Source organism: Acomys minous (genome assembly GCF_964271855.1).
Source record: "Acomys minous genome assembly, chromosome: 1".
NCBI lineage: Eukaryota > Metazoa > Chordata > Mammalia > Rodentia > Muridae > Acomys > Acomys minous.
In genome coordinates, this window is record NC_140483.1 from 187,547,233 (window position 1) to 187,568,870 (window position 21,638).

At 41.3% G+C, this 21,638-nt stretch overlaps 1 protein-coding gene across 5 annotated transcripts in view; it reads left to right on the forward strand.

Annotated features, from left to right (window-relative positions):
- ATG4C (autophagy related 4C cysteine peptidase) overlaps nt 1-21,638 on the forward strand; it is a 51,143-nt gene that overhangs the window by 20,014 nt on the left and 9,491 nt on the right. For 4 of the 5 annotated variants that reach the window (XM_084777201.1, XM_084777200.1, XM_084777204.1 and 1 more), the window contains 6 exons: nt 1,142-1,472; nt 3,094-3,164; nt 4,462-4,598; nt 11,989-12,067; nt 12,708-12,784; nt 17,810-17,929. In XM_084777201.1, the coding sequence (XP_084633327.1) occupies nt 1,142-1,472; nt 3,094-3,164; nt 4,462-4,598; nt 11,989-12,067; nt 12,708-12,784; nt 17,810-17,929 (815 nt within the window). The remainder of the gene's footprint in view (nt 1-1,141; nt 1,473-3,093; nt 3,165-4,461; nt 4,599-11,988; nt 12,068-12,707; nt 12,785-17,809; nt 17,930-21,638) is intronic. The other variant, XM_084777203.1, reaches the window with a different exon arrangement.

Below are 21,638 nucleotides of genomic sequence, written 5' to 3' on the forward strand. Positions count from 1 at the left end.
GCCTTCCAAGGCTGTCCCTGCTGCCCCACCTCCATTCATCCTCTTTTTTTCCTCCTTCCTCCATTTTTCCCTTCTGTCTATATTTTTTCTTTAGTACTGGAGATGAATTCCAGGACTTTGAGCATGTTAAACAAACACTAAGCTATAACCTCATCCTACTGTTTTTGGTTTGTTCTTGAGGCAGCTTCTACCTGTGTAGGCCAGGCTGGCCTCAGTGCCCGGCTTCTCCCCGTGTAGGCCGGGCTGGCCTCAGTGCCCGGCTTCTCCCTTGTAGGTGAGGCTGGCCTCTATGCCCAGCTGGCCTGCCTCAGCATAGTGGATTGCAGGCTTGAGTCACATGCTTGGCTTGTTGGGTTTTTTTTGTTGATGGTGTTTTGTTTTGTTTTGTTTTGTTTTTTTCTGTCTTTGTTTTTTTGAAACAGGGTCTCACTGCATTTATCAGGCTGGCCTCGAATTCACAAAGATCTTTCTCCTCAGCCTCCCAAGTGCTAAGATTTAGTGTACCTCCATGCCTGGCATACATTTTTTTCACCTCTCTTTCAAAGCAGCTTTTGCCAAGTGGTCAGCCCTGAAACTATATACGTATAAGTAACATTATATATAATGGGCAGTTTATATATTCAGTAGTATATAAGTATATATATTGTACACACATATACAAATGTACACAATCATAACAATAATTAAAGAAAAGAAGCCATGAACTTGAGAGAGAGCCAGAATTGGGTACAAGAGACTGGTTGGAGGGAGAAAAAAAAGGAGGAAATTACATAATTGTTTTTATTTCAAAAAATAAAAAATTATTAATGCAGCTTTATTGGGATATAACTTGCGTACTTTTACTTATTTAAAGTGAACAATACAGTGGTTCTTGGTATCCTTGCAGAGATCTGTAGCCATCACAATGTCTAATTTTAGAATATTTTTATTATTGCACAGAGAAACTTTATATCCTTTGGCAGCCATCTCACCCTGCTTGTCACCATTGGCAACCATCACTCTAATTTCTTCCTCTGTACAGTCCTGCATTTCTGTTTTGGTTCAGTAATCGGTTTGGCTTTAAGTGCTATGTATTTATTTAGTGCAGTCATCAAGGTCTGTCTATTTGCAAAGTCTGAATCTTGCTTTGGAATTGCTATAGCTTGGACCTGGCCCGATGCGCTGCACATTGAGGACTCCGACTCTGACTCATGGACCTCCAACACTGTCAGGAAGTTCACTGCATCGTTTGAAGCATCACTTTTAGGGGAGAGAGAACTCAGAACTGCAACAGTTTCCCTGAAGGATGTGGCGGGGAAACATCTTGACGACCACGCAGCGCAGAACGAGCTCTATCACCGGAGAATCATCTCATGGTTTGGAGATTCCCCCGTGGCTGTCTTCGGCTTACATCGACTCGTAGAGTTCGGAAAGAAGTCTGGGAAAAAGGCTGGTGATTGGTATGGACCAGCAGTGGTTGCTCACATTTTAAGGTAGTTTTCAACCCTCTGTCCTGTGCTTAGACATACCATCTCTGACAATGAGTGGGCACAGCTGAAGCTCGTGAAGACCCTCGGCATGAAAGCTTTCTGTTTGTCGTTGCTAATGGGCAGTTAAGACAGGGGGACTCAGTCACATTTACCTATGGACAAAGTGTTCTGCTCTTGCTTGTAGGTTTGGATATCTAGGGTCTCTTTCTAACTGGCTTTCATTAGATTATATTGCTGTGTGTTCTGAGAGCTACCATCTCTTTCAGTGTGGAGGCTGGCCATATTAGTTTAATATAACCAATTAATTGATGTCTAATGAGATGTCAGAAACTAAAATTATAGTTTCAGCATTTCCATGCTTATTTCAAATTCATATGAATGGTAAAATAGTGAAGGTCACTCTTATAAAAGCATAATCTCAATAGCATAGTTTCTAACCTTCAAGACATCCCCAGGCTCAATACGCTTTCCCTGTTGAGCAAATGGTAAATATTTGGGGCTTTACAGACTTACATGTTTCTGTTATTCATTCTTCCTTTTCTCATTCAGTATTTGAAACTGCCAAAATCATTCTTAGCTTACAGTATAAAAACATACTTATCTGGTATTTCCTCTGCACTCATATGCAGGAGTTTACAGAATGAAACATTTAAAGTTAAACAGAAATAAACATATTTTACTTCCCATATCTGCATAATTCCTTTTTCGGATGTCCCTCCCCCCCAACAACACATGCCATTGAGAACACTCTTGCTCAGAAGTGCCTCCAAGTTTACAGTTTTGCTTACAGAATTCTGACACTTTAAATTAGGAAACTCATTTGCCAAGATCAAATAGTTGTGTCTTGTTTCTCCCCTGCTCCATGGTGCTAGGTATGAAACCCAGGACCTCAGGATGCTAGGCTCCAGGATGCTAGGCCCCAGGATGCTAGGCTCCAGGATGTTAGGCCCCAGGATGCTAGGCTTCAGGATGCTAGGCCCCAGGATGCTAGGCCCCAGGATGCTAGGCCCCAGGATGTTAGGCCCCAGGATGCTAGGCCCCAGGATTCTAGGCCCCAGAATACTCTACCACTGAGCTATGCTCTAGCCCCTCATGCTGATTTCTGAATGGTATGAATAAGTCAAACTGTTGTTTAAAGAAAAGAAGAACGAGAAGAAGAAGAACAAGAACAAGAAGAAGAAGAAGCGGAGCAAGAGGAGGAGGAAGGGGAAGAAGAGGAGGAGAAAGAGCCTTGACAAGTGTAGTTGGGGGCAAGCACAGTAATACATTCATTGTACTGGATGTCTTACTGTGAAGCAAACCTTGAATCCGTGTGACTCACTGCTTAGGATATCCAGGGAGCTGATGAAGAAGGGAATCCCTTGGAGGTGGGAGATAAGTTTCACACCCAGTCTGAAGGTATGCTTTGTAGCTGTATTTAGAGCCTTTGGGTAATTTGGTGCAGTGCTTGGCCTTGGAAAGTGAGCTGGTTTCTGACACCGTTCAGTGCTAGGTTCAACAGCAGATGCACAGGTTACGTAGCAAAGGCAGGGAAGCCATGAATTATTTTCCTCTTTAAGCTAAATGTTTAGGTGTCAACAGGAAGTTTTAGTTTGAATTTTAAGGATGTTTATTACTTTTCTAGAAAAGCAGTTGAAGAAGCACGACACCCTGACTTGCGAGGAATAACTATTTATGTTGCACAGGACTGCACAGGTATGGAGTGTGTAGAATTCTAGCTGTGTATTCTGTTGGCTCAGACCCTTCATGTATGCGAAGCTCATCTCTTCCTGGTTATATTACGAATGGTCCCAAAGATGACAGGCGTGGCCTGTTCAATCTTGTTCCTACATAGCCTTCAAGTAACAGGAATTTGTTTTTTTTTTTTCTGAGTAAATGCCATTAAATATTAATAAAGTGTATTTGCCAAGGAAATCTGAACATTTACCATGGTTATCTTGCTACTTTTTTCCTCTTTAATATAGGCTTTCACTGTGTGGTCTGGCCAGCTCTTGAGTTTGTAATTCTACTTCAGCTACCATTACCCTTGTAGCCACTGCCGAGGGCGTGTCAACACACCTGGGCTGACATTTCTACCTCGTCACCCCTACAGCCACTGCCGAGGGTGTGTCAGCACACCTGGGCTGACATTCTTTTTAGTCAGTCTAAGGCAGTTATAGTGACTCATGCTTATGATTCTGGCCCAGGGAGGCCAGGGCAGGAAGGTCATACGTTTGAGAAAAGGAAGTCCTGTGTTTCCCATAGAAGTATATTTCCCACTAGTGTGCTGATAAATCGTCTCTTGTGGTTGTCTGGGGTCTTATGTTGATATCCAGTATCTATAGTCATTCTGAGACTATTGGGAATAGAAATAGAGGTGTTGACTTCCTGAAATAAAAACAAGCCACCCCACACTTTAAGTTAATTTTTCACAGAAAAGCTTTTAAAAAGGATAAAATGATTGCTTTAGAAAAGTAAGAACAGTGTCTGTCATGTTTAATATGAAGATATCTACAAACCTGACAGCCAACGAGGGCTTGGGGTGTTTGTATTTGGCATTTTATACTCCTTAAAGTGTTTGCTTGCTGTGTGTGGGAGCAGTGAGCGTGTACAAGTCAGAAGACAACTTGCAGGAACTGGTTCTCCTTCCATCCTATGGGTTCTGTGGGAGGAACTCAGGTTGTCAGGCTTCGGGGCAAGAGCCTTTCTGCTTAGACCCACCCGCTCCACACTGGCCTGCGACTGACATCTAATCAAGTTAAACACTTTCTGACTTGTCTTATGCTTTTACTTTTTGTTATCAATTTTCCAGCTAGAACATATGCCCAGGAGGTCAAGACTTGTGTTTTACTACTGCTGAGTTTCCAGGGGCTGTGTGGGTAGAATTTTGTTGATATGTTGATAGTGATCCCAGAGACCAGATGACCCCCGTGGAGGAGCGATTACAGTAAGAGTGCTCAAGTGGCCACCTCTATAGCATTTAATACTTACATATCCATTATGTTTCTTCCAGTTTACAATTCTGATGTCATTGATAAGCAGACTGATTCTGTGACCTCTGGAGATGCACGTGACAAGGCTGTTATTATTTTAGTTCCTGTTAGACTTGGTGGAGAAAGAACCAATACCGACTATCTGGAGTTTGTGAAGGTAAGGAGTGCTTGGCTTTCTTTTGTTTTTGTGTTCAAGGCAGTGATACCTAATATGAAAAACATAGGAGAGTTGCAGTCTCTTTTCCATAAGTAAATCATGACCCATGGTATACATTGTGAAGTTTGGCATCAGGCGTTTTCAATTTCGGCACTGAGAGATTATGTGTGCGTCTGAAGAGTGTCCCCCTTTGACAGAGTGAAAAGCCTTTTAGTCTTTGGGCTAATTGCCTGGCATACTGGACCGAGGTTTGCTGCTACTCCAGTATCCTTTTCTGATTAAAACAATATTTACCTTAGTGATTGTTAAAACTAACATTAAGCCATGTCAAACCAATCATTAAAACAAACCTTTAAAATTAATACTTTCTTTGCTGTGTGATAACCGTGATGCCAGTGAGAAACTGATTCTACAGACAGAAGTAAGAGAATATGGAGGAGGGCAGGGCTCCCTTCCCTTTCTTATTAACCAGTTTAAAGTCTCTTCGATCTCAGAAAACACATAGTTGTGTTTCTTGAACCAAAAGAAGCTGTCTGGCCACGTGCATTGTCTTGTGTTAGACACTAAGACATTCAGTTTTGAAGCAGTACCTTCGAAGTATTGAGTAGTTGGTTATTTGTAGTTTTAGTATTACTTCCAAGCCAATGGACAGCTCATTCTGAATGGTTGTGGGGAGAGCAGGGACTGTCTCTGACATGAACTCTGGTGTCCCCAATTTGATCGCTTTCCCTTGGTGAGGAGGCCTGGCGGGCACACAGAGGAAGCTGGGTGTCTAGATGAGATATGATAGGCTGTGGTCAGATGGTGGGGGAGGAGGTGCCCTTCTGTCAGAGGTGTAGGGGAGGGGAATAGGGTGAAAGAGGGAGAGAAGGTGGGAATAGGAAGATAAAAGTGAGGGGATATCTATCAGGATGTAATCTGAATAAATTATAATAAACTAAAATTTAAAACAAAAGCAAAAAAAATACTACTTTCAGTTTTAGTAAAATGACTTTTCTCCTTGCTGTGATGAAATGCTTGGCACAGTAAACGTTAGGTGCTAAAATTTGTTTGACTCACAGTGCAGAGATCCTAAGTCCTTAGCCTGCAGGGGACATGTAGCCTAGGATAGCTATGAATGTTAACCGACACAAAGCTGTAATCTTACTCTAGACATTATGAAATTGTATTTTGTCTTTTCTTTTTGCTTTGGTAACTAGGTTGCATGGTACCTTAGTGTGAACACTGGTGATGATGACAATGTTGTGTTGCAGTGTCATGCAGAACACATGTATATCTCATCTTCTGTTTGCATGTATGTGTGTCCTCCAATGTGTTATCTTCCAAGTTCAGACAGTCCAATCACAACACCAGACATCACATGTGCTCATGGTGACTTGAAGAGCAAAGTGCAGCAATCATCAATAATGCTTTAAGCAACCCCTGCAGATAATAGGCGCTTAATGTTATTTAGAAGACATAGTTGTGTTCTATTTGGTAATCAAGGTTGCCTCCACTCTCCAACGGCTGCACAGCTGGTTTCTCTTTACACATCAGCAGCTGGAAATAGAAGGACCCCGGCCTTGCTTTCTATTTTCCTACCAAAGTAAATATAGTCCTCTACATTACTATAGTTTAATTCTAGCATTGCTTATACAGTGTCTTATGGGAAACAGAGCTGGGGCTTGGGAGATGGCTTAGCTGATCACATCCCAGGAGGACCTGATTTTGAACTCCACATACTCACAGAAAGGTGGGTGTGGTAGCATGTTGCCAAATTCCCAGTGCTAGTGATGTGACTTGGACTTGCTGGCCAGTTTGTCTAGCCAATCAGTGAGTGCAAGGACTAGTGAGAGACTCTTTTTCAAGAAATAAAGTGGAGAGCGACTGAGGAAAATACTTATTACCATCCTTTGGTTTCCATGCGCATGCACCCACACATTGACCCACACTCATACACCCCTGGATGGACCAGGGAGAAACATTATGGATAGAGGAAGAGGAAGGCTGTTCAGTGCAAAATGGTCAGATGACTAGTTTTCTGTTGAGGTAAACAGTAAGGTAGTCTGCCTAGTTTGTAGGAAATCTGTGTACATTTTCAAAGACTGTAATTTGAAAGTGCATTACAAGTAATACATGCTGTCAAATTCAATGTGTATCAGGATTGTGTGTCATAAGGACAAAATAGTGGAGCCAAGCAAAGACTGCTCTCAAAAATTTTTTTGGAAGTTATGATTTGGACAGATTCTATTGTAAAAGCTAGTTATGTGACAGCATATTTAACAGCAAAAAAAAATCAAAATAATTTACTAGTGGTGAGTTTACGTGATGTATGTAGAGTGTAGCAGGTATAACATTACATGCTTTAAGAAAAGAGACATTTCTAAGATCAGTTTGTCTCACCTGACTATAGCCACATAAATTAAAGAAACTGGAAAATCTATTGAAAGAAAGTTGGAGAGTAGAGCTCGTAATTTTAAGTTTCCTATGTGGGTGCTAGGTAACAGCTCGGCCAAAGATAGATACAGTTCAGATAGTCACTTTTATTAAAGGTATTGATGATGAATCTGAAGAGTTCCTTAGTGCACAACCAAGTCAAGAGATTTCTATAAAGAAGTAAAAAAACAAAGTCTTTGTCACCATGTCTGTGTTAATTTCCTGATAAAAGTAGGTAGAGGAGAGGGGCTTGTACAAAGAAGACGGTGTCACCACTGCCCAGGACTTGTGTTGCGTGAAGCATTGCATATATGTGAAGAAAACATGTGTGTGCAACATTAAGATCGAATGACGGCGTGAGAATCTTAACTAGGACTGAAGTTCATTTGGACCAAGGGATTTAATACTCACCAGCTCCAGAAGTTCCTTAAAATGTTGTCACTGACTGTAGCTATATCAGCAACTGCTTTAAAGAGGCTATTGCAAGGCCAAACATTAAGAAGAGTTTACAATTTGCAGCATTATCAAGCCCTCTCTGATATCAAAAACAAAATTGGTATTAGAACTTGACAGTGAGAACTAGCTTACAGATGTAGCATCAAGCCTTTTACATGGTTAGACTCCTTCAAGGTTAAAACCAATTTATCAACACAGTGTTTCAAACCATCTCATTTTAAGTGAAACTAAAATTGTGGTAGTTCAAACTCAGGCTCTTTAAACAATTTTATACATTTCAACATAATCCCGAGGAGACCAAGAATCACATGGCATAAGAACTTGAAAACAGACTTGAAGAATTTTGGGAAAATGTTATTTGTGATTCCAGTTTCAGTTGCTGTAATGCATTACCTGCCCACTTCCAAATGGAATGACTAGCGCTGCACCCAGCATTCAGCATGAAGAGGTTGATGTCTCTTGACTAGACTCCCAGGGGCCTCAGGCTTCCAGAGACCAACATTCACCTGACACCTTTTTCATGCCACCACTGTCTGCAGCACCCACATTTGTGAGCAGCCAGAGCATGCGAGGTGCCCCTGGGGGCCCCACAGAGACCAACATTCACCTGACACCTTTTTCATGCCACCACTGTCTGCAGCACCCACATTTGTGAGCAGCCAGAGCATGCGAGGTGCCCCTGGGGGCCCCACAGAGACCAACAAGCTACTGACACGCTGGTTTCAGTACAGTGCCGAAGACCCTGCCAGTTTTATGTTGCCACCTTTTCTTTATATAATAAAAATATTTTTAAAATCCACAAATTTTATATGTAGGCATGTTCTCTTTCTTGATCCATGTCTGCACACTTAGCAGCTGCCCAGTGATTTTTAGAGACTGAATGGAATGCTACATAATCAGGGTTATAGCGTGAGGCCCTGCTGAGAGTGAAAGTGACATAAAGCCTTCTTTACTCAACAGCCTTTGTTAGTATTTGTGTGCCAAAAGTGTGGCTCAGAGAAGCCAGCAGGCTGGGCAAGGAAGGCCCCTGGTGGTGGGAGTGGGAAGGAGTTTGCTCATATGTTGGAGGATTATGCTGTTTGATGGGTTAGCTTCAGTTTTATTGATTGTGCTGTGGCTACAATCACAGCAGTAAATCACACACTAGCTAGTGGTGGAGAAGCACTCTGAGGAACTGGAAGGTGTCTAAAGTTTCTAAAGATTCAGCCTCTGACATATGGCAGCAGTCCAGCGTCTAGTCACCAAGTGTGTGTATTGCGTGGGTCTGCGCTAGTCTGAAGGAGAGGTAATACAGAGGCCAGGACAGAAGTCTCTCCCTTATGTGGCCACATTTTTCTGAGAGGAGTAGGTAATGGCTCTTGGTATAGATAGGCCTAGTTCTTTTCTTGGCTATGAGAGGTTTAGAACTTTCACTTCTTCATTTTTCCCCAGGATGTGAACAGTTCACTCAGCTGATTCAGTTGCCTGGTGAAACTAAGGCAGTTTTACTTAGAAAGAAATAGACACCTTACTGTTAAAAATAAAACAAGACCATTTCCTTTGATAGGATTATTTTTAATTGTTAGTTGGTTTAGGGCATCTAAGGCTAGTGAATATTTTAATGTTTGTTTTATTTATTGTTTATTAATTGATGCTTCTGTGAATAGAACACCTATAATATTAAGATTGTAATTATTTAAGGCTCTCTTTTTAAAGATATAGTGGGCCAGAAGGTTGAAGATGATGTTCCAAGGTTAGAGAGAGTTTTAGGTGACTGTTCAGGCAGCAAACTGTCTCTGTCATTTTTTTTTTTTCATTTTGGAAGCTGCTAACCTGTACTTCCTGTTTACTCAGGTAGTTAAATTTATTTCTTCTCAAGTCTCTGATGGGATTGAAGACCAGATAGTTTTAAAATTAAGCTTACTTGTTTAGGAGTTAAGATACTTTTAGATCTAGATAGATATGAGCTTTGATAGATATTGATTTAGGTTCAAATCTTTTGGCTCACCAAGATAGAATAGATAATATTTGCTTCAAGGTTCCCAAACACCTTTTGATTAGACATTATGTGTGTAAGTCTTACCTATTGGTTTTTATACTTTTCCATAATTGTTCTTAATATATATGTTTAGACAGAAAGGGGAAATTGTTGGAGGTTGGTCTAATGTATTTTGATGCTAATTACTGCTTGCTATTTCTGCCCTACCTTACTTTGCCTAAGAGCCTAACCTGTTTGACCAATAAAAGGCTATCACACCTGGGCAGGACAAATGGGATAGGCGTGGCTAAGGTTCCAGGGCTTGGGGAGAGAGGGAGCATCTTGGGAGGAAAGAGACTGGAGGAGAGGAGAGGAAGAAGGAGGCTGCACCATGGGAAGTAGTGTAGGGGATTAATATCTGCACTGCCCCAGGTTAACTAAGGCTATTTTAAAATATAACAGGTGTCGGTGTCTTGATTGACTGTTAGCAGGTTCGACAATACTGCTATAATAATAATTATAGGCCTAATAATATTTATTAGGTAATAAATAACTGCAACAGAAAGTAATGATGATATCATCAGTTCTTTGAATATCGAGACTTGCAGTATACATATAAGGACTCATGAACCCACACCTGATTTGTGGAATCCAATCTGCATTGTGTCTACACATATTCTGAAGTGTTTGAGATTGAGAGTGGGGTATGTCTACCTACCACACACTGTGACTGTTATCCACAGAGTGCCTTCCTCATACCTTCCTAGGACTCCTTAGGCAGGTTCCCAACTGACAGTCAAGAATGTATAGAAATGTCAGCAAAGAACCTACACTTGGAACACACAGAGATGTACCAGGACACCTCCTACACCCTTAGTCTTTTCCTCAGTTCTTCTGCTGAAGAATTTGGCTTCACGATGTCAGGCTGTGTAGGGAGCTTTCCTCCCCCAGAACTTTTCAGTAGTCTGATCACAGCACCTCAGGGATGGGAGCAGCTCCAGGCTTGGTTTTGCAGCACTGACTGGAGTCTGCTTACTGAGCAGTATCCACAGTTTATCCAGGTTGACAGCTGGGCAGAAGCTCTACTCCCTAAGTCACCTGGATGGTATCTGTGGAAGCTGATCCTTGAGGATACATGCCTCCAACATTCCTGTGCTTCCTGATGAGGCAGTGTGGCTCAGTGGCCCCTGAGTAGCCAAGCCTTCTTCACTCTGGATGGCACGGCAGTGGTCCCAAGCCTAAGCACACTAGCCTGTCAAGCATTATAGCTTTAGCAACAGTTACACACTTTCCCTGGGGAGATGTGCAGTAATGCCTGCCCACCCGAGATAGGACACCAGCACTCCAAAGAAATGACTCCAGCTAAGTGCAGTTTGGTGCACCACTGAGATTACTTGGGTTCCTCACAGGAGCATGGGTGGCTTGGGTGGCTTTCTCCTCACAAATCCTTATCGCATGGATGCCGGCTTATAAAAGCTGTGCTGACAGAGTGCGCCTCTGGTTAGCTTTTCGCCTCATGTGCATTCTAACAGCTGGGAGACAGGCCTGGAGGGGGACAGGAAGGAACAAGCAGCTGGGATCTCAAGTAAGAGTCTGATGATCTTCCCTCTGGTGGGGATGTCACTAGGATGCTCGTGAGGGCTAATCAGATTTACAAATGGCAAGGCTGAGTCACGCACAGAGGCTAGTCCCTTACGGGCTGTAGATGATCTGTTGTGTCCCCTGCTGATGGCAAGCTGCAGGTCACTCGCTGCCTCTGCCTAGCCTCAAAAGACAAGAACTCAGGAAACTATCAATCTCTAAGATGTAAAGGTGGTTTTGGTTTTGTTTTGTTTTGTTGCTTTGTTTTTGTTTTGTTTTTGAGACAGAGGTTTTGCTTTGTAGCCCAGGCTAACCTTGAACTGGCAATCCTTCTGCCTCAGTCTTTTGAGGCATATATGTGCCACTGCATTCACCTCCAAGTATGGTTTGAGCTGGACAGTGCTAAGGTGGGGGTCATCTGAGGTTTTTTTTGTTTTGTTTTTTAATCCTCTAGATCAGTGGTTCTCAACCTTCCTAATGCTGCGGCCCTTTACTGCAGTTCTTCATGTTATGGTGATCCACAACCATAAAATTATTTTTATTGCTACTTCATAACTATAATTTTGCTACTATTATGAATCATAATGTAACTGATATGCAGGATGGTCTTGGATGACCTCATGAAAGAGTCATTTGATGCCCAAAGGGGTTTCGACTCACAGGTTGAGAACCGCTGGTCTGGCTCATAGAGAATGCTCTCATTAAGAGAAGAACGAGAGCTTTGCTATGGCAGGACTTCTCTGGCTTTGTGATGTCATGTTTCCTGTAGCAGGTGAGCAACATCATGATAAAAAATTTAATGTGAATTAATACCAAGTAGGTTAAAGAAAAGAGGAAGCAGTTTAGAAGACAAGGATTCTGAGACATGGAGCAAATGTAAAACAGTAGTAACTGTTGGGGAGAAGTTGGCAGTACAGACTCAGCTGTTTCAGATCATTACGACTCGGCCCCTGCTCTAAATCTGTTAATTTCCTTTGACAGGGTGTTTTAAGCCTCGAATATTGTGTAGGTATTATTGGCGGCAAACCTAAACAGTCATATTACTTTGCTGGATTTCAAGGTTAGTGACTATTACTTTTTTAATTTTATTTTAAAAGTGGAAAGTCAACATGAGATTGTTTGGAAACAAGATGGTTAACAGAATCCCAATGAGCACCTCCTGCTGTTGTCCGTCCTCCCATGGCCACTCACTCGTCATGTGGTCCACAACATAATTGGATTCCTTAGAATGTGTGGTTAACTTCTGTCGATGCGTAAACAAAGCATAATTTATTGGTTTCCCTGAATTCCAGAAGACACCACTGCCACATTCTTGTGGTTGCTATTTATATATTTACTTTTTACCGTGTTTTAGTGGTGTTAGTCAATGATGAAATGACAAGCAATATGTTCTTGCTGTCAGAACAAAGAAGCAATGCATTTTTCATATGCAAACTGTAGAATATAATTGTGTGTTTGTGAAAGTAATTTTATCACCAAAAATTAAATGACAAACTCATCACTTTATAAAATTCTGCTTATACAAGCATTATGTAAAGTTAATCTATGCTGTGCAGACCCACGCTTCTGTCAGCGAGTATCAGGCTGGCAGGCTCTTACACCTAGATTTTTTTTCAGTTGCCTTACGTAGAAATTGGATTGTAAGCAGTGTCATAATAAGGTGTTTTTTGAATTACTTGTCTTCTGTTTTGTCCTTGTAGATGACAGTTTGATTTACATGGACCCTCATTACTGCCAGTCTTTTGTAGATGTCAACATAAAGGATTTCCCTCTTGAGGTACTGTACATAGAGAGCCAGTGTTGTTTTCTTACTGGTTGAAGCCAACTGTCGTTTAGAGGTGTGCTAGTAGCCGTGCTTTTCTAGTATTGCAATTACAAGTTAGTATTTTGCCAATTTATAAAAGCATACTAACCACTGGTCAAAGGCTGGGAGCTTGGCTGGTGAATTTTAATCTGTGATTATGTCCATCTCCAACTTGTTAGGTATCATGATTGTACTGAAGTAAATGTACTGAGTGCTTTTGCAGCCAGGTAGCTAAGCAGTGCACAAACAGAAGAATGTACAGGGTTGGGTCTGTCCTGCCAAATAAAAGCTAACGGACTTGGTGTAGACTCGGCGCCAGCGGAGCCTTGGCCTCTGCTTACGTTCAGGTTCTTACGTGATTTCTAGCGTTCATTGAAGCACATTCTCATGGACTCTTCTTTCCCTACAGGTGGTCATTTTGTCATCCAGTATTTTAAGTCAGAAAAGTTTGAGTTCCTAAGTGAGATAGAGAACTATTATATCATTTTTGTTAGTTTTTACTAGTCCATGCTTTTACAGACTAGAATGATTTTGATCACAAATGGCAAAGGCAATGATTGAGATGGGCTCATGAGAACTATGCTAAATGTTGTGTTTCAGAAATGCCTTTTGACTCAAGATTAATACTTAGTAGTATTCAATGGGGTATGAATGAAAACAAACTGCCGTGTTGAAGTCTGCTTAGAAAGATGTATTATAGCCGGGCGTGGTGGCTCACGCCTCTAATCCCAGCACTCGGGAGGCAGAGGCAGGTGGATCGCAGTGAGTTCGAGGCCAGCCTGGTCTACAAAGTGAGTCCAGGACGGCCAAGGCTACTCAGAGAAACCCTGTCTCGGAAAAAAAAAAAGAAAGAAAGATGCATTATAAAACAACCTAGCCTCTTTTGTAAGCTGTATGCTCTTCAGATGTGTCCTCCATAGAACACTGCATGTGAACCTTAATAACCCTTAGGAGGTCTGCTGGGCAGCTGTGCTTAAGCTGGCTACGGCCTCACACCTGCTAAGCAAGAACACAGCCACCAACCTAAATCTCCAACCCTAAAGTTTCACTTTGCTTCTGTCATATCAAGTGAAGATTTTCTAGATGAAAGTCTGTGGACCTCTCTTGACCTCCTCCATGTATCTCCAAATGCTTCTGTTGTATCTTTATGTTCATTTTCTTCTTTGCGATATTATCTCATGCATGTGTTAGAATATGTTATTGATTAGGCATGTAAAATGGAGTAGAATTCTACACTAGAGGAAAGAGAATCTTCCTTGTCTTTAGTTGTCTTCATTGAAGTTTTTGTTTGTTTGTTGTTTGCGTTTTGAGACAAGGCTTCACTGTGTAGTCCTGGCTGGCCTAGAACATGCATGGAAATCCACCTGCCTCTGCCCGCTCAGTGCTGGGATTAAAGGTGTGCATCACCACGCCCAGCTGAGGGCAGCTTTTAGAGTTTAAAGCACATGGTATGATTTTCAAAAAGACAGTGGGGTTCAGAGGAGCAGTTTAGCAAGAAAACATCACAAAAACGACAGTGAGAAACTGGAAGAGAATGAGAGGAACTCAGGACCTTAGCAGTGAGTGCAGATAAAGTTGCTGGTTTTCAATGTTGATGACTAGAATAAGACAGAATTTTAGTTGTTGAGATGGGAGGAGTATGATACGTATGTGTGTATTTATGTGTAAGTGTGTATTTATACATATGTGCATATGTATATCTTACAAATATAATTTTATATACACATGTGTCTGTGTACTCACATGAAATGTATATACAGTGTTCCTCCTAGTCAGCTTCAGCTCAGCGTTACCAGAAGTCTCTGGGGTGCGGTGGGGTTGCCTCTCTGAGACTGGCTTGCCAGCATGTCTGTGGGGCATTTTCTTGATTGCTCATTGATGTAGGAAGACCGGGCCCACTGTGGGTGGTACCAGCCCTAGGCAGGAGTTAGCCTAATAATAGTAATAATTATTATTAATGAATTAAGGTTTCCTAAATCAGGCACTATGATTTCTTATTTAATATACTCCCAGAATTATAGACTGTATTTCATACAAGTGATGTTTTTATTTTTTGAGATTGGGAGGTCTCACTGTGTTACCTTGGCTGGCCTAGAACTCACTTTGTAGACCAAGCTGGCCTTGAGCTCACAGAGATCCACTCTCTTTCAAGTGCTGGGATTAGAGGCAAATACTAAGTTCTCAAAGGTAAGAAAAGCCCTGTTAGTGGGTGTGAGTGTGTTCCAAGTCATAGGTCCCCAACTCCAAATGCCAGGCATTTCTGTATCAGTCACCACCAATAAATTAAGAAAAATAGAGGCATTGAGGTTATGGGACAGATGGGCAAGTGAGAAGTGAATTTGTTGGGGAAAGACATGCTCTTCGTGAATGGCACGTGTGACCTGTGGGCATGTTCTCTAACTTCTCAGGAAGCTTCATCCAAGCTGCAGACCCACGTAGGCTAAGAACAGTTGTTGTGGTGGTGTTGCTTATATGTCTAGGTAATAACATCTGCCATAGCAATAATCACATCCTTAACGTATATGTAAAGAGTATAAACCCACAGCGTCTCCTTCAGAAAACAAAGTCCTTAATTAAATGTCTAATCATGGCTGGAATTTAATAGATGCCTAATAATTATTCATCCAGGCAATGGATAAATGATCCATTGAAAATGGAATAAACCGGAGTTGACTTTTTCCAGCAACATATTTCATTGTTACAGAAAGAACTATACAAGGTTATTACTCCCTAAACTGTATGTGAGGTAGGAGGCTGCTATTACCAGACATCAGAATTTTAAAATTAAACCATACATGCTTAGCTTAAAGAATCATCATAAAATGAACATAACCTAGCAACACCACTTTGGAATATATTAAAAGGTGAACTTATTTCACAATAAATTGAGATGATTCAGAATTTAAATTACTGTTGTTTTGTCTTTAGAATCTTGCGTGAACAAAACAACATGACATAAGCATAGAGATGGATAAAGCGCCTTTCTGAGACCTACTCATGCAGCGACAGCCACTAGCAGCTTCACTTTTGAAAGAAACCAGAGATCTATACCTGCTCTGCGGGTAATTAAAAAGTTCTCTGTCGATGTCAAGAAGCCCACCAGTCACAGCTTAGCGTTTGTGGTTCTTATCTGTGGTGACTGCAGTGGAGCACGCACACACTGTTGTAGCTACTGATGCTGGGAAAGCTGTAGTTGGTACTCTCTACAGAGAAGGACATGTCACAGATGAGTCCAGCATGCAGCACTGGCCCCTCTGTAGGCTTTTCACTGGCTCCCTTATCAGGTAGCAAAAGCTGAAGAATCATTTCTTCTTATTGGTTTTCAACAAATTGGGCAAATGGCTCTTTTTTTTTAGACATTTTGTATGTAAAAGACTTTGTTATAAATAGGACCTAGAACTGTGTCTTATACCCAACATATTCCTTCATACTGCAACTAACAGTTTACTTAGCTTTTCTGTCTTTCAGATCTGTTTCTATTTCTGTTTTGTTTGTTTGTTTGTTTGTTTGTTTGTTTCTGACTATTCTGGATTCACTTTGTAGACCAGGCTGGTCTCAAACTCACAGAGATCTGCCTGCCTCTGCCAGAATTAAAGGCATGCACCACCAGTACCCCCCGCCTCAGATCTGTTTTTAATCTCTTTAAAATAAAATAGTTGAAACTATATTGGGCAAAGCCTGGTGAGACAGTGCTGGTACTGGCTAGCACCTAAGAGATCTAGCTAGCTCTGTCAGACCCTACTAGTTATAGAGACTGTTATCTAAGCACTTTGTGTGATCAAGGTTTGGTGTAGGCTTACTGTCCTGTTGGATTTGAATCTAACACAGAGGTGGCCTGCTCAGAATGTGTGTCTTTTGCAGAGCTCCCCACCCCCCACCGTAGGTGAATTTCACCTGCCTCATCACATGTTCTTTATAGGAATGAACAAGAATATAAAACAGTAGAAAAGAAAATTGGAAGATATTTAATTATATGCCAATAATTTCACACTCAGGAGGTAGAAGCTGGTGGGTCCCTGTGAGATGGAGACTACCTTGGTCTACATAGCCAATTCCAGGATAGCCAGGGTTACACAGTTGGAGCCTATGTCAAAAAATAAATGAAAAAAACCACCAGCAACAACAGCAAGAATAACAAAATCAAACAAACAAAACTCTGAAGCTGACAGTATAAGTATAGATCATTTACAAGTCTGTGGTCTGTGTGTTAGATTATAAGAATAATTTTATGAATGGGGTTTAAACATTAGCAAGAACCTTCATGTATTCATGGGCACATACAAGGTTAAAAAGAACCATCATTCACATGCACATATTTGTTCCATTTTTATTCCAAATAATTATGGTATGTCATATAATTTTTAGAAGACTTTTTTATGTTATACTAGGTATGTATGTGCACTGCATGTGTGTAGTGCCCATGGAGGCCAGAGGGGACATTGGATCCCTTGGCCTTGGAGTTACAGACATTTGGGAGCCACCTTGTAGGTACTGGGTCCTCTGCTCTTAACTCCCAAGCTATCTCTCCAACTAACCCCCCCCCCCAGAACATAAAAGTTTTAATTCAGTTACATGTTTATAGATATTTGGTTCATCTCTCGCTTTTGGCTATAGGGATAAAGCTGCTATGAATTTGTGAACAATGAAGACTCTCTAATGAGACAGATTTAACTCAGTCTCATAGAGATGGCTGGCTAACAGGGTTCTAGACTACATATGCCGACTCTGGTCATCGGTGTTTCTTCCTTTCTTCGAGTGTTAGAAATGCATCTCTTGCTTGATGAACTGGCTTCATTTTGCTGAACAGCATGGTGCCGTGTAGGGTGAAGTTTTGATTAAATATACAGAATGCTGGTTCTTGCTTTTCACATTTTTTAAGAGAATGGGAAAAGCTAAAATGCTTCTTAGAATATGTGTTTATTATAGTTTTGATAAAAAGTATTTACATCAGCCCATCAAGAATGGTAAATTAACCCCAAACTATTCCAAAAATTACAGACATTTCACTGCCCGTCTCCTAAAAAGATGTCATTTCGAAAAATGGATCCTAGTTGTACGATAGGATTTTATTGCCGAAATGTCCAGGACTTTGAACGAGCGTCTGAAGAAATCACTAAGGTACCTTACTAAAAGCACTATATAATAATGCTTGTAAGTTACATGATTTCTATTCCATAACAATAAATGTGTAACCTGTTATGTGTTTGTAAATTTCCTCCTTGAATGTTACTTACTTTGGTTAGACAAATGGAGCCAGTGAGTAGTTAAAAGCGTTGTCCACTAGGTGGCAGTGTTGAAATAAAAATCCTGCTAACTGTGGCCTTGGGCAAGCAATTAGAGATTATATCCTATATGAAGAGGATTTTAAAGGGCACTTACTCCTTTAGGAGTAAAAAAAATTAATGAAGTATTTGATAGAGTCAAATTTTATTTCTTTTTAGTCCAGGTGCTTCTTTTATTTATTTTTTAAGAAAAATGGTATTTTTGGGTTTCTTAGACCTGCTCATGTCATAGGGATTTTATAACATCTAATGTCCAGTTGATTTTATTCATCCAGGAAAGTAGGCATAGTGTGATAGCATCTTACTTCAACAATGTAAAATTAGCATGAAAATATTGTTTAGAGCTTCAAATGAGAATTTTAGTTTACTCTACCTGCCAAGAAAGAAAGGAAATTTAAGCTAGGCACAGTGGTGCACACCTGTAATTCCAGCATTCAGGGAGGCAGTGGCAGGCGGATTACTATGAGTTCGAGGCCAGCCTGGTTTACAAAGTGAGTCCAAGACAGCCAAGGCTACACGGAGAAACCCTGTCTTGAGAAAGAAAAAAAGGGAAGTTTAACAGGAATGTGACAGAAAAAATGAGCAAGTGAAATCCGTGAGACCTTCCTCTGCCCATCCACAGCCCTCACCTCCTCACTCTCCCTGGCAGCAGGCAGGCCAGTGAACAGCGCAGAGCATGGGGTCCTCACTGCTTCCTTCCTGAGGTCAGGGTTGGCAGTGGGTGCTCTGGCTGGTAATCCTTTGTAAAATACCATGTGTGCTAAAATATGTAAATCTATGCAATCTGGCGATAGATGTTGATATTGATATTTCCCACAGAGAGGTGAATTTGTGTTTTCCTTAGCTTACTTTCTGTTTGGATCAGAGTAAGTGTGTTTGAAACAGGTGTGCAGTTTGCTGCTTTGGCCCAGGCAAACTAAAGTATCTACAGAGGAGCTGCATGCTGGTCCTTCTGATCAACAGTAGCCGCTATGGCTTTCTTCACCAGAAAAGCAATTAGGATTAATGTTTATGTATCAGAGCAAAGGGAAGGGAAGCCATCCTGACGTGTCTTCCGGAAGTACCGGGACTTCTAAAGGCCACATAACCACTTCCTGAAGCTAATGGATTTCGAGTAGTGTCAAAGCTTCACTTTCTCAGTTGCTTTTCCTTGGGCAGTTCTAAGTTGTAAGCATACACACACCCTAAAACCAGCATTTGGCATTTTTCAGTCAACCCAATTGTTTTTGACATTTTTTCCTAATGGGCTTTATTTTTTGTTTTCTCGTTTTGAAAATGAATCTAGGCAACCTAGAGTGCCATGTTTACTTTGTAATGTTCTGTGGGTGCATAGTCTCCTTGTGCTGTGTGATTAAATGCTAATTTATTGGATGGAGTTCGGTCGGCCAGGTATGTACGTAACTACTACATACAAAGCATAACATGACCGAGATGGAATTCCTGCTTAGAGTGAGACATAAAGCTTCCAGACTCCAGTAACATTTATGCTTACGGGGGTTTATGACAAGCAGACATATATTGTGTTGAATATGATAAGCATCCATATGAAACTAGAAATAGATTGATGAAGGAGGAAGTGAGGTCAACCCAGAGAGATGGCAGGCATATCCAAGTCAAAGTATTTTATTGTGATGGTAATATTTAAGCTGAGCCGGAAAGTGTACGCATAGTTTCCACTGCTCAGCAAGAAGGGAACTTACTTAAAGCTAAGGAAATGATCAGCCAGAGGCCAAGAGAAGCTGCGTTGTGCTGCATTCCCAGAGAGGGATCCACTTTGATGGATGCCCAGTGTACATACAGGGCGGGGTTTCTGTCCCCTCACTACCTAGCCAGAACCCCAAAGGGTGTGGGCTGGAGACTTCAGTTCTGACAAAGCAACCTTTTACACCAGACTTGGGGAACTACTTGTAAGTTAACCCAGGGCGTGATACTTTATATTTCCAGGCATCGCTAAAGACGAACATTTAATACATATATTTATTTCTCTTCGTATTAGAAAATATGGATATAGTAAACATGTGATTTCCCCTTTTCATGTATTTTACAAAATTGTTGCCAGGCCGTGGTGGCAGATGCCTTTAATCCCAGTACTCAGGAGGCAGAGGCAGGTAGATCGCTGTGAGTTCGAAGCCAGCCTGGTCTACAAAGTGAGTCCAGGTCATTCAAGGGCACACAGAGAAACCCTGTCTCTCTCTGAAAAAAAAAAAAAAAAGATTGTTTAAGTGATATGAAAAGAAAAGCATTCATCCGTCACAGCCGAGGAAGCGGTGAAGGCCACAAGAACACCTGCGGCTAAGGAAGTCCTGCTCTGGGAAACATTGCAGGATGAGTGACACTGACATAGTATTGTAGAGAAGCATGGATGTCAGGTGGGAGCAGCACATTAATCATGGATTTAATGATATAATTTAAATGTCAGGCATATAGACATAGGAAGAAAAATGCCTGTTTTCTACCACTGAGCTTATGAAAAATTACACATATACTATAATTGGTTACAAATCCAGTGTAAGTGGCTCCTTCCCCAGTTGTATTCTTTTCTTACTTGTTATTGGTAACTTTCAAGTTGGATCAGTGCATCGTACCCATACTTTATACAACCACAAACATCATATACTACTTTGTATGTTATTAAATTTCTCAATCTTGTTGATAGTCATTTAGATTATTTCTCAGAACCTATTTCAGGTTTTAGTTACAAATAATATCCTACTTGTATTTTCTTTTTTAAAGAGTTGTCTGTCTGTCTGCCTGCCTGCCTTCCTGCTTGTTTGTTTGTTTTTTGAGACAGAGTTTCTTTGTATAGCCCTGGCTGTCCTGGAACTAGCTCTGTAGACCAGGCTGGCCTTGAACTCACAAAGATCCACAGACCTCTGCCTCCTTAGTTCTGGGATTAAAGGCACGCTCCATCTCCTGGCTAGAGTCATTTATTTTTGTGTGTATGGGTGTTCTAACTGCCAGTATGTAGGTATACCACATGCAATGCAGTGCCTGTGAAGGCCAGAGAAGGGCATCAGCTCCCTTGAACCGAGTTACAGGTGGCGTGAGCTGCCATGTGGGTGTGGGGGATTGAACCCATGTCCTCTGCAAGTGCCATAATGACAGAGTCATCTCTCCAGTCCTGCGGAATCTTTGTAAATCTGGGCACTCCTACCTTGCTGTCTTTGTATGTAGCAGATATATTCTAGGCTACTATTTCACTTGTTAATGATGTCTTTAATTTTAAGACAGCAAATTAATAACCGTTTTTATGGTTTTTCAAACTTAACATCAACAAAACATTTCTTAACCAAAGATTGTAAACATTCATTTCTTCCAGAACGGTCACACTTCTGCCCTCCACGTAGTTGTTTCCATATATTTTCCCCACATAGATGAATTATCCAGGCTTCCAGTCCTATTTCTGGCCCCATTCCTTTTCCTGGTCTAGCCTGCTCATGCCCCCCTTTCACCAGGAGCAGAACTGTTCCTGCTTCAATGCCTCCTCACCACGATGGGCTGAACACTGAAACCATGAGCCGAAGTCAGTCTTATAGTGCCTCTGC